Here is a 12,333-nt window from a genome sequence, read left to right as displayed (position 1 = left end):
AAATCAAGAGCTTTACAGACAAGCAAAAGTTAAGAGAATTCAGAACCACCAGACCAGCTTTGCAATAAATACTAAAGGAACTCCTCTAGTTGGGAAAGAGACCAGCAACTTAAAACAAACTTGTACATACATAGACTGCTATACCAAAACCACATGGGAACAGCAAACCCAAAAACTATAATAGACACACACACACGAAAAGAAAAAGGAACCCAAACACAGCACTAAAGATGGCCATCAAACCACAAGAAAAGAGAACAAAAGAAGAAGGGAAGAAAAAAGACCTACAAAAACAAACACAAAATAATTAAGAAAATTGCAATAGGAACATACATATCAATAATTACCTTAAATGTAAATGGATTAAATGCTTCAACTAAAAGACAAAGACGGGCTGAATGGATACAAAAAAAAAAAAGACCCATATATATGCTGTCTACAAGAGACCCACTACAGACCTAGGGACACATACATACTGAAAGTGAGGGGATGGAAGAAGATATTCTGGTATTCCATACAAATGGAAATCAAAAGAAAGCTGAAGTAGCAATACTCATATCAGACAAAAAAGACTTTAAAATAAAGACTGTTATAAGAGACGAAGAAGGACATTACATAATGATCAAGGGATCAATCCAAGAAGAAGATATAAAAATTGTAAATATATATGCACCCAACATAGGAGCATCTCAATATACAAGGCAAATACTAACAGCCATAAAGGGAGAAATCAACAGTAACACAATAACAGTGGGGAATTTTAACACCCCAATTTCATCAATGGACAGATCATACAGACTGAAAATCAATAAGGAAACACATGTCTTAAATAACACATTAGACCAGATGGACTTAATTGATATTTATAGAGCACTGTTTCCAAAAACAGCAGAATACACATGCTTCTCATGTGCACATGGAACATTCTCCAGGACTGACCACATGCTGGGCCACAAACGCAGCCTCAGTAAATTTAAGAAAATTGAAATCATATCAAGCATCTTTTCTGACCACAACACTATGAGATTAGAATTAACTACCAGAAAAAAACTGTAAGTAACATGAACATGTGGAGGCTAAACAATATGATACTAAATAACAAATGGATCACTGAAGAAATCAAAGAGAAAATTAAAACTACCTAGAGACAAATGAAAATGAAAACACATGATCCAAAACCTATGGGATGCAGCAAAAGCAGTTTTAAGAGGGAAGTTTATAGCAATACAATCTTACCTCAGGAAACAAGAAAAATCTCATATAACCTAACCTTATACCTAAAGCAGCTAGAGAAATAAGAAGAAACAAAACCTAAAGTTAGTAGAAAAAAAGAAATCATAAAGATGAGAGAAGCAATGAATGAAATAGAGACAAAGAAAGAAATAACAAATATCAATGAAACTAAAACCTGGTTCTTTGAAAAGATAAACAAAATTGATAAACCTTTAGCCAGACTCAACAAGAAAAAAGGGAGAAGACTCAAATCAACAAAATTAGAAAAGAAAAGGGAAAAGTAACAACTGACACCAGAGAAATACAAAGGCTCGTAAGAGACAACGACAAGCAACCATATGCCAATAAAATGGACAATCGGGAAGAAATGGACAAATTCTTAGAAATGCACAACCTGCCGAGACTGAACCAGGAAGAAATAGAAAATATGAACAGACCAATCACAAGCACTGAAATTGAAACTGTGATTAAAAATCTTCCAACAAACAAAAGCCCAGGACCAGATGGCTTCACAGGCGAATTCTATCAAACATTTAGAGAAGAGCTAACACCTATCCTTCTCAAACTCTTCCAAAATATAGCAGAGGGAGGAACACTCCCAAACTCATTCTATGAGGCCACCATCACTGTGATATGAAAACCAAAGATACCACAGAAAAAGAAAATTATAGGCCAATATCACTGATGAACATAGATGCAAAAATTGTCAACAAAATACTAGCAATCCAAATCCAACAATACATTAAAAGGGTCATACACCATGATCAAGTGGCATTTATTCCATGGGTGCAAGGATTTTTCAATATCCTCAAATCAATCAGTGTGATACAGCACATCAACAAATTGAAGAATAAAAGCCATATGATCATCTCAATAGATGCAGAAAAAGCTTTTGACAAAATTCAGCACCCATTTATGATAAAAAAAAAAACTCTCCAGAAAGTGGGTATAGAGGGAACATACCTCGACATAATAAAGGCCATATATGACAAACCTACAGCTAACATCATACTCAACAGTGAAAAGCTGAAAGCATTTCCTCTAAGATCAGGAACAAGAAAAGGATGTTCACTCTTGTCACTTTTATTCAACATAGTTTTGGAAGTCTTAGCTATGGCAATCAGAGAAGAAAAAGAAATAAAAGGAATCCAAATTGGACAAGGAGAAGTTAAACTGTCACTGTTTGCAGATGACATGATACTATACATAGAAAATCCTAAAGACACTACCAGAAAACTACTAGAGCTCATCAGTGAATTTGGTAAAGTTGCGGGTTACAAAAGTAATACACAGAAATCTGTTGTAGTTCTATACACTAACAACAAAAGATCAGAAAGGGAAATTCAAAAAACAATCCCATTTGCCATCGTATCGAAAGGAATAAAATACCTAGGAAAAAACCTACCTAAGGCGGCGAAAGACCTGTCCTCCAAAAACTATAAGATGCTGATGACAGAAATCGAAAATGACACAAACTGATACAATGATATACCATGTTCTTGGACTGGAAGAATCAATATTGTCAAAATGACTATACAACCCAAGGCAATCTACAGATTCAGTGCAATCCCTATCAAATTACCAATGTCATTCTTCACAGAACTAGAACAAAAAAATCTTAAAATTTGTATATAGACACAAAAGACCCCAAATAGCCAAAGCAATCTTGAGAAAGAAAAATGGAGCTGGAAGAATCAGGTTCCCTGAATTTAGACTATACTACAAAGATATAGTCATCAAAACAGTACAGTACTGACACAAAAATAGAAATATAGATCAATGGAACAGGATAGAAAGCCCAGAAATAAACCCATGCACCTATGGTCAATTAATCTATGACAAAGGAGGCAAGACTATACAATGGTGGAAAGACAGTCTTTTCAATAAATGGTGCTGGGAAAACTGGACAGCTACATGTAAAAAAATGAAATTAGAACATTCTTTAACACCATACACAAAAAAAAGCTCAAAATGGAGTAAAGACCTAAATGTGAGACCAGACACTATAAAACTCTTAGAGGAAAACACAGGCAAAACACTCTCTGACATAAATTGCAGCATTATCTTTTTCAATCCATCTCCCAGAATAATGGAAATAAAAACAAAAATTAAAAAATGGGACCTAATAAAACTCAAAAGCTTTTGCACAGCAAAGGAAACCATAAATAAAATGAAAAGACAACCCACAGAATGGGAGAAAATATTTGCCAGTGATGTGACTGACAAGGGATTAGTCTCCAAAATTTACAAACAGCTCATGAGGCTTAACATCATGAGAACAAATGACCCAATCAAAAAATGGGCAGAAGACCTAAATAGACATTTCTCCAAAGAAGACATATAGATGGCCAAGAGGCACATGAAATGATGTTCAACATCGCTAATTATTAGAGAAATGCAAATGAAAACTACAATGAGATATCACCTCACACCAGTCAGAATGGCTAGCATCAAAAAATCCACAAACAATAAATGCTGGAGAGGGTATGGAAAGAAGGGAACCCTCCTACACTGTTGGTGGGAATGTAAATTGGTACAGCCACTATGGAGAACAGTATGGAGGTTCCTTAAACAACTAAACATAGAACTACCATATGATCCTGCAATCCCACTCCTGGGGAAGCAATGTACACACTGCTTTATTTAAAATGGATAACCAGCAAGGTCCTACTGTATAGCACAGGAAACTCTACTCAATACTGTGTAACAACCTAAGTGGAAAAAGAATTTGAAAAAGAATAGATACATGTATATGTATAACTGAATCACTTTGCTGTACACCTGAAACTAACACAATATTGTTAAGCAACTATATTCCAATATAAAATAAAATATTTTTAAAAAGAATGAATAGGAAATTTCTAGGAGAACTAGACATATATTCTGCCCCATATCATGAGAGAGATTTTAGCAAATCTTTGAGGATGAAAATTTGTTAATGGAGGCTGAAAGGGCAGTGAAGAAATTTTTGGAGACTGAAAAAGGGGGCTCCATATTAATTAATAATGTAATGTTTTAAAAAATGTTACACACAGTGCTTAATTTGACTCAGCACAGGAGACCTGATTTGGCCCTGGCATGGACAAGATTGACAGACTGATAGATGTTCCTCAATTCTATGGGGGGTGGTCACAGCCATTCTTAGTTGGTAAAGCAATTTGTCTGGTTAATTCTAATCACAAGACTCTGGCATGCTACTTAGTTATGCAACACCCAAGAAGTGGGCATCTTCCAACTTCTTAGAGGGACAAGTGGTGTTCAGCCACCCAAGATTTAAGCAAATAACGAGTCTCTGATGCCCTTAAATATCCTGGTTTGCATGCATACTACACTAACTGCTTCAGCATGGGCCTACCCTGAAACTGCATGTACAGGTAACCCGTTGAAGCTCATTCATGACGGAAATCTGAGGGATTGAAATTATTCCTGAAGAACAAGGAATTCCCAGTAAGGGCCAAAAGCTTGCATTGATTGGTTTAATGAGGCCCTCAAATCAGACCCTGGATTGGTCTATACCTTGGTGAGAGCTGAGAAGGGAGTCCAACTAGGCTCTTTAGAGGAAGTAAAAGCTGTAACAAGGTTTCTATAGATGAACCTGCAGAAGCATCATTAATGAACCTTATCGCCTAAAGGGACAAAGGAATGCTGAGTCTTCTGTCCTCCCAATGCATGAGAATAATTGCACAATGACATGATGTATCATGTTGTATTTAAGGAACTTTAAGTGAAGGTAAAGGTAAGGGAGTGAGAAGCAAAAATTAAGGGAAATTATGGCAGCAGTGAGAAATGAGGCTAGAGAGCTAGACAGACACCATAAAGGGTATTGTATTTATTTTAAAAATAATTGTTGTCAGTCAAGTTTTTATTAACAAAGCAGTTAGCATGTGTTCATTAATTTTGTGTTATCTTAAAGGCATTTTTGAGCTTGGAGTGAAGGGAAATTATGGCAATGGTAAGATAGGAGTTTAGAAAACTAGGTAGACAACAGATTATGAAAAGGACATTGTTCTTAGACTTAAATTTCTTCCTATACCTGATAGAAGGCACAGAATTTTAGGCAAAGGGAACTTATTAAAAGGCAGTACCATGACATGACATGTTTTAGAGAGATATTACTTCCAATCATATAGCTAAATTTGCATTATTTTTTCTCAGCTTGATGATAGTTTTAACTCATGTGTGTAGTGAAAACATTTAAGATATACTCTCTTAGCAAATTTCAAGTATACAATGCAGTATTATTAACTATAGTCACCACACTATACATTAGATCTCCAGAACTTATTCATCCTGCATTGAAACTTTGTATCCTTTGACCAACATGTCCCCATTTCCTTCACCCCTCAGCCCTTGACAACCATCATTCTACTCTGCTTCTACGAGTTCTATTTTTTTAGATTCCATATATAAATGAGAGCATGCAGTATTTGTCTTTCTGCATTTTGTTTATTTCATTATTTGATTTAGCATAATGTTCTTCAGGTGTTCTTCATCCCTGTTGTTGCAAATGGCAGGATTCCCTTCTTTTTTAAGGCTGAATAGTATTCCCCTCTATGTGGCGTGTGTGTGTGTGTACACACACACACACCCCACATCTTCTTTATCCATTCATCTTTCTATAGACACATACATTGATTCACATCTCAGCCATTGTGAATAATGCTGCAATGAACATGGAACAGCAGATAACTCTTCAATATACTGACTTCATTTCCTTTAGATATATAATCACAAGTCAGATTGCTGGATCATATGGTAGTTCTATTTTTAATTTTTTGAGGAATCTCCATACTGTTTTCCACAATGGCTGTACCAATTTACATTCCAACCAACAGTGCACAAGGGTTTCCTTTTCTCCATATCCTCACCAACACTTATCTCTTGTCTGAGAATGCCCATTCTAACAGATGTGAGATGATATGGCATTGTGATTTTTATTTGCATTTCCCTGGTGATTAGTGATGTCGAGCATTTTCTCATATACCTGTTGGCCATTTGTATGTCTTCTTTCAAGAAATGTCCATTCACATCCTTTGTCCATTTTTAAATCAAACTATCAGTTTTCTTACTATTGAGCTGTTTGAGTTTCTTATATATTTTGGATAGTAACGCCTTATCAGATGTATGGTTTGTAAATATTCTTTTCCCATTCACTCATTGACTGTTTCCTTTACTGTACAGAAGCTTTTTATTATATTTTGATGCAATCCAATTTGTTTATTTCTGCTTTTGTTGGTTGTGCTTTTGGGGTCATATGTAAAGAAATTATTGTCTAGATAAGTGTCAAAAAGCTTTTTCCCTGTGTTTTCTTCTAATCGTTTTACAGTTTCAGGTCTTACATTTAAGTCTCTAATTAATCTTGGCTTGATTTTTTTATATGGTGTGTGATAGAAGTCCAGTTTCATTCTTCTGCATGTGGATATCCAGTTTTCCCAGCACAGTTTATTGAAGAGACTGTCTTTTCCTCATCAAGTGTTCTTGGAAGAAAATATATGGATGTATTTCTGAGGCTCTCTATTCTGTTCCAATGGTCTATATGTCTGTTTTTATGCCAGTAAAAAACTGTTTTTATTACTATAGCTTTGTAGTGTATTTTAAAATCAGGTAGTGTGAGGCCTCCTGTTCTTTTTGCTCAAGATTGCTTTGGCTATTTGAGATCTTTTATGGTTCCATATAAATTTTAGAATTTTTCTCTATTTCTGTGAAAAATTCCATTGGACTTTTGATAGAGATTGCACTGAATCCGTATATCATTTGGGTAGTACGGACATTTTCACAATATTAATTTTTCCAATCCATGAACATGGGCTATCTTGCCATTTATTTGTATCTTCTTCAATTTTTTTTATCAATGTTTTATAGCTTTCAAGTGTACAGACCTTTCTCTTCCTTGGTTAAATTTATTACTAAGTATTTTTCATTCTATTGTAAATGGGATTGTTTCCTTAATTTCTTTTTTGGACAGTTGTTGTTAGTGTGTAAAAATGCCACTGATTTTTGAATGTTAATTATATCTTGCAACTTTACTAACAACAATTTTAAATTGTGCAAGAATTTATGAAAATCTCACTTTGTGAAATTTTAATAATTTTTGTTTAAATAAGAAAAACCTTTATTCGTTTCCATTTTTCTGATATGCCTATAAATCTGCAGCATTACTAAAAGATTACTGATAATGATTTCACAGCTGTTCTTTCATTACAATGAGATGTATTTCAGATACAGCTAAAGTTTTTAACTAATTTAAAGCACTAGGGTGCTTACTTTAATAGCAAATATACTAAAGTTGGAACAATACAGATATTATCATCCTGTGCAAGGATGACATGCAAATTTGTGAAGCATTTCATTAAAAAAATTTTTTTAAGTACTAGGGTACTCTTACATTACCACCATAGGTATATTAGTGTTCCATTTCCTATAAAGCATGTGTGTCTAACACTTTCTGGGTTGATAATCATTTTCTCTGATAGGAGAGTCCAATCCAGTTTAGTAATTCAGTGGCTCTGCTATCCCTATATCATCTACACAACACCTACAGGATTCTTGTATCTTCTTAGCAATTCTTTTGCCAAACCAAACTTATACAAAGTCATTTTAATTTTCTTTAGCATTTTTTACAATAAATTGTTCTTCTCTTTAAACTTCCTAGATTATACTTCTATGCCTCTCTCTTGTATTCATTTATTCAATCATTACTTCCCAAGTGTGTACTATAGTATGGACACATTTCCAATGTTTTGTACATGCCCTTTTATGATCTGGCAGCTATGTTCAAACTTCCCCAGTGTTTAACATCTGTTTATATTCTCTCTATAGATTATCTACCTATCTATTCTTTCTATATTTTCCACCTGAATTGTTAGCTACTTTAACTTTTCTATATATGCATTCTCCTAAGCTTTCTCAAATTCTTCAGGAATGAGAAAAAATGAATAATTATATACACAAACATTAAGATGTCCTTTTAAAATCTGAACTCTAAAAGGTTTAATGTGTAGCCAACTGTATTGTCAGAATTTTACTCATGAGAGTGGCTTCCTGTCAACCTGTTAGGCTATAATAATTATATGAGTAAACTTCTTACTCATATAATCTCTGATCTCAGGAATATTTGTTTTCTGCTGATCATTTTGAAATAGGGATTTTCTACATTTCTTGTATATGTCTAACAATGTCCAGAATCTCTTCTTTGACAATTCTAAACTTTAAAATAACAGAATAGGAGTTCCTCTCTTGGCTTCCACTACTTTCTGTAAAGGTAAGTTGTCAGCAAATCAAATACATGTAAAATGTTTGGCTTTCAATGAAATGAGAAATCAAACAAACCCTTTTATATTTACCCACATGGTTATCTTTGATACTCTGCATTACTTTATACAGATCCAGATTCCATCTGGTAACATTTTTCTCTGCCTGGAGGACTTCCTTTAACATTTCTTACACTGTAGGTCTTTTACAGGTAAATATTTCAGCTTTTATATATATGAAAATGTCTTCTTTTTTATGGAGGTAGAATTGACATACAACATTATATTAGTTTCAGGTATGCAACATAATGATTCGATACTTATACATATCACAAAATGTTTACCACAATGTCAGGTTAACACCCATCACCACAAAGATTTTTTTCTTGTGGTGAGAACTTTTAGATTTACTCTCTTAGCATCTTTCAAATATTCAATACAGTATTATTAACTATAGTCACCATGCTGTACATTACATCCCCATGACTTATTAATTTAAATTAATTTAAATGGAAGTTTTTAGAAAAGCTTTTCATTTTGTTTTCATTTTTGAAAGATATTTGAGCCTGCAGTAGAATTATAGGTTGACAATTGTTTTCTTTCAATACTTTAAAGATGTTGCACTGCTGTCTTCTGACTTGCATCACTTCCAACATGAAATGTACTGTCATTTTTAACTTCATCCCTCTTAATGTCATGTATACTTTTCCTCTGGCTGCTTTTAAGAATTTTTTTTCTTTTTTACCATTTTATTCAATTTGATTATAATTTGCCTTGCATAGTTTCCTTGATATCTTTTGTGCTATGGGTTTGTTGAGCTTCATGGATATGTGGTTCTAGTTCTCATCGAAGTTTGGAAATTTTCAGCCTTATTTCTTAAAATTATTTTTTGTGTCCCCTCACTCTTTCTTTCCCTTCAAGGATTCCAGTTACACATTTAAGCCACCTCAAACTGTCCCATAGTTCACTGATACTTTATTGATTCTTTTTTTATCTTTTTTTCTCACTGTACTTCATTTGAGATATTAACATTTTCTATTACTGTCTTGAGTAATAATTTTTCAGTCTGAACTAACTAATCTGCTGCTAACTAGTGTACATTTTTTCATACAGTATATCAATACTTGCCATCTCTAGAACTTTAATTTGTGCCTTTCTATTTGTGCTATTGCTCTACTTAATATGCTCAATGTTTCTTCTACCTTCTTGAACATATAGAATATAGTTATAATAACTGTTTAATGTACTTTCCACTAATTTTGTCATCTGTATAACTTCTGGGCCTCTTTCTATTGATACTTTCCTGCTCCTTTGCATACCTAGTAATTTTTTTTTTTATTGAATGCTACACTCTGTGAATTTTACCTTGTTGGGTTCTGGATATTTTTTAATTCCTATGAACATTCTTGAGCCTTGTTCTGGGAGGCACAAATTCAGTAAGCCAAAATATATATATATAAAAGATGAAACTAATGGAGAAAAAAAGAAACTGCCATTCATGGATGGCATAAAAGCACTTGAGGAAATTTTTTTTAAAACTAATAATAAATTAGTAGGATTAATCATTTAATTTAGCAAGAAGTATGAATCATTGGTAAAGCAAATCTTTAATAAAGACTATTTCTTTACACCAATAACAGAAAGCTAAACAATGAAAATATTTAAAAGATAACATTTTGATAGCATTAAAAAACATCAAATACTGAGGAATAAATCTAATAAAGATGTGTAAGACGTCAACATAAAAATTATAACACTGCAGAGAGCATTTAAAGAAGCCCTAATTTAAAGGAAGCCTAAATTTACTTTGAGAATATAGTGGCCCAATCAAAAAATGGAGATAAATATTTAAAGAACTACATATGAGATCTCCAAAGAGATAAAGAATAAGATCTACTTTTAAAAAAGAAATTACAAACATAGCTGTGAACCAAATTAATTTTTGTTCTTATGCCATAAATGACCATATGTAAATAATTTCAATAATAATAGTATGGCTTATAATAATGAGGTATATGTATCACAGGTAATCCTGTAAACCCTAAATTCTTGGTAATAGATATAAATAATATAATTTTGGTATCCACATATTACCTTATAGCCAGCAGGCCCAGGAGTAGGAAAAACTTCTTTCTGAACCAGGAAAAGAGTCCGAGGAACAGAAGATCCAAATGCACTTTTCTTTTGTTTCTTCAAGCAGGTATTGCTAAAGTTGTCAATTAAAGTATTGTTTTGGATATTATAAAACCCAGGACCTAGAATTATGAAGAATATCATATGTAAGAATAAGCACACTTTTAATTCTTTTAAACTGAATAACTTTATTATTTATTTTACTTTATTTATTGAATGAAAGATTCTTTAACTTCTATAGTGCTTTACAATTTTCAAAAATTTCACACACATGATTTCATATAATCCCATAATAACCCTTTTACTTTTCCCCGCCCTTGTATTGTTCCTCCCCCCTTCCCTCTCCTCACTGGTAACCACTAGTTTGTTCTCTATATCTGTGAGTCTGCTTCTTTTTAGTTTATTCACTAGTTTGTTGCATTTTGTAGATTCCATATATAAGTGATATCATACAATTTGTCTTTCTCTGTTTGACTTATTTCACTTAGCAAAATACCCTCAAAGTCCATCCATATTGCTGCAAATGGCAAAACTTCATTGTTTTTTATGGCTGAGTAGTATTCCATTGTATATATACACCATATCTTATTTATAAACTGAGTAACTATAAATTAAGTAATTTTTTAGAAAGAATTCTCATATATTGCTGGCAGGAATGCAAACTGCTTTGCCATTCTGACAAACAATTTGTCAATTTCTTATAAAGTTAAACATATACTTACCATATGACCCAGAAATCCTACTCCTAATTATTTCCCCAAGAGAAATAAAAACAACCCAAATGTCCATTAGCTGGTGAACAGATAAACAAAATGTGCTACACCCAAACAATGGAATAATACTCAATAATAAAAAGAAAAAATAAATGCAACATGAATGAACCTCAAAAACATCATGTTAAGTGAAAGACGACAAACACGAAATCCTAAATAATGTGTAATTCCATTTATATAAAATTCCAGAAAATGCAAAATCATAGAAACACTAACAGTTACTTAGGGCCAAGAGTGGGGGTACAGATTAACTGCAAAATGACATGAGGAACTTTTTTTTTTGGAAACCTAGATGACCTTAGGTATGGCAATGACATTTTATTTTATTTTATTTTTTTTTTTAATAAATTTATTTATTTATTTATTTTTATTTTTGGCTGCGTTGGGTCTTCGCTGCCACTTGCGGGCTTTCTCTAGTTGTGGCGAGCGGGAGCTACTCTTCATTGTGGTGCACGGGCTTCTCATTGCGGTGGCTTCTCTTGGTGCAGAGCACAGGCTCTAGGTGCGGGGGCTTCAGTAGTTGTGGCACGCAAGCTCAGTAGTTGTGGCTCATGGGCTCTAGAGCGCAGGCTCAGTAGTTGTGGCGCAAGGGCTTAGTTGCTCCGTGGCATGTGGGATCTTCCCAGACCAGGGCTCAAACCCATGTCCCCTGCATTGGCAGGTGGATTCTTTACCACTGCACCACCAGGGAAGTCCTGAGAGAACGTTTTAAGAATGATGGAAGTGTTCTAAAACTTGATTATATAGTGGTGATTACCTGACTATGTACATTTACCAACACTCATCAAAATGTACACTTAAAATGAATTCTTTTTATTGTGTAAATTATACTCAGTAAAGATGGAAGGAAGGGAGGGAGGGAGGGAGGAGGGCAGGAGGGAAATTCTTGATGCCAAAAAGTATTGAAATCTTGATGTAACAACATTAAAAATCAATTTGGAACA

At 33.7% G+C, this 12,333-nt stretch overlaps 1 protein-coding gene and 1 non-coding gene across 2 annotated transcripts in view; one reads left to right on the top strand and one right to left on the bottom strand.

Annotated features, from left to right (window-relative positions):
* The window catches only part of STPG2 (sperm tail PG-rich repeat containing 2), a 341,555-nt gene that overhangs the window by 207,478 nt on the left and 121,744 nt on the right, over window positions 1-12,333 (bottom strand). The window contains exon 7 of the mRNA XM_061191041.1: window positions 10,577-10,738. Within this exon, the coding sequence (XP_061047024.1) occupies window positions 10,577-10,738 (162 nt within the window). The remainder of the gene's footprint in view (window positions 1-10,576; window positions 10,739-12,333) is intronic.
* On the top strand, window positions 7,494-7,596 carry LOC133092875 (U6 spliceosomal RNA). Its single transcript, XR_009701219.1, has one exon. It is a non-coding gene; the product is annotated as a U6 spliceosomal RNA (small nuclear RNA).

Source organism: Eubalaena glacialis, chromosome 5 (genome assembly GCF_028564815.1).
Source record: "Eubalaena glacialis isolate mEubGla1 chromosome 5, mEubGla1.1.hap2.+ XY, whole genome shotgun sequence".
Lineage (NCBI taxonomy): Eukaryota > Metazoa > Chordata > Mammalia > Artiodactyla > Balaenidae > Eubalaena > Eubalaena glacialis.
The sequence above is the reverse complement of the archived record's forward strand: the minus strand, read 5'-3'. Positions and strand labels throughout refer to the sequence as shown.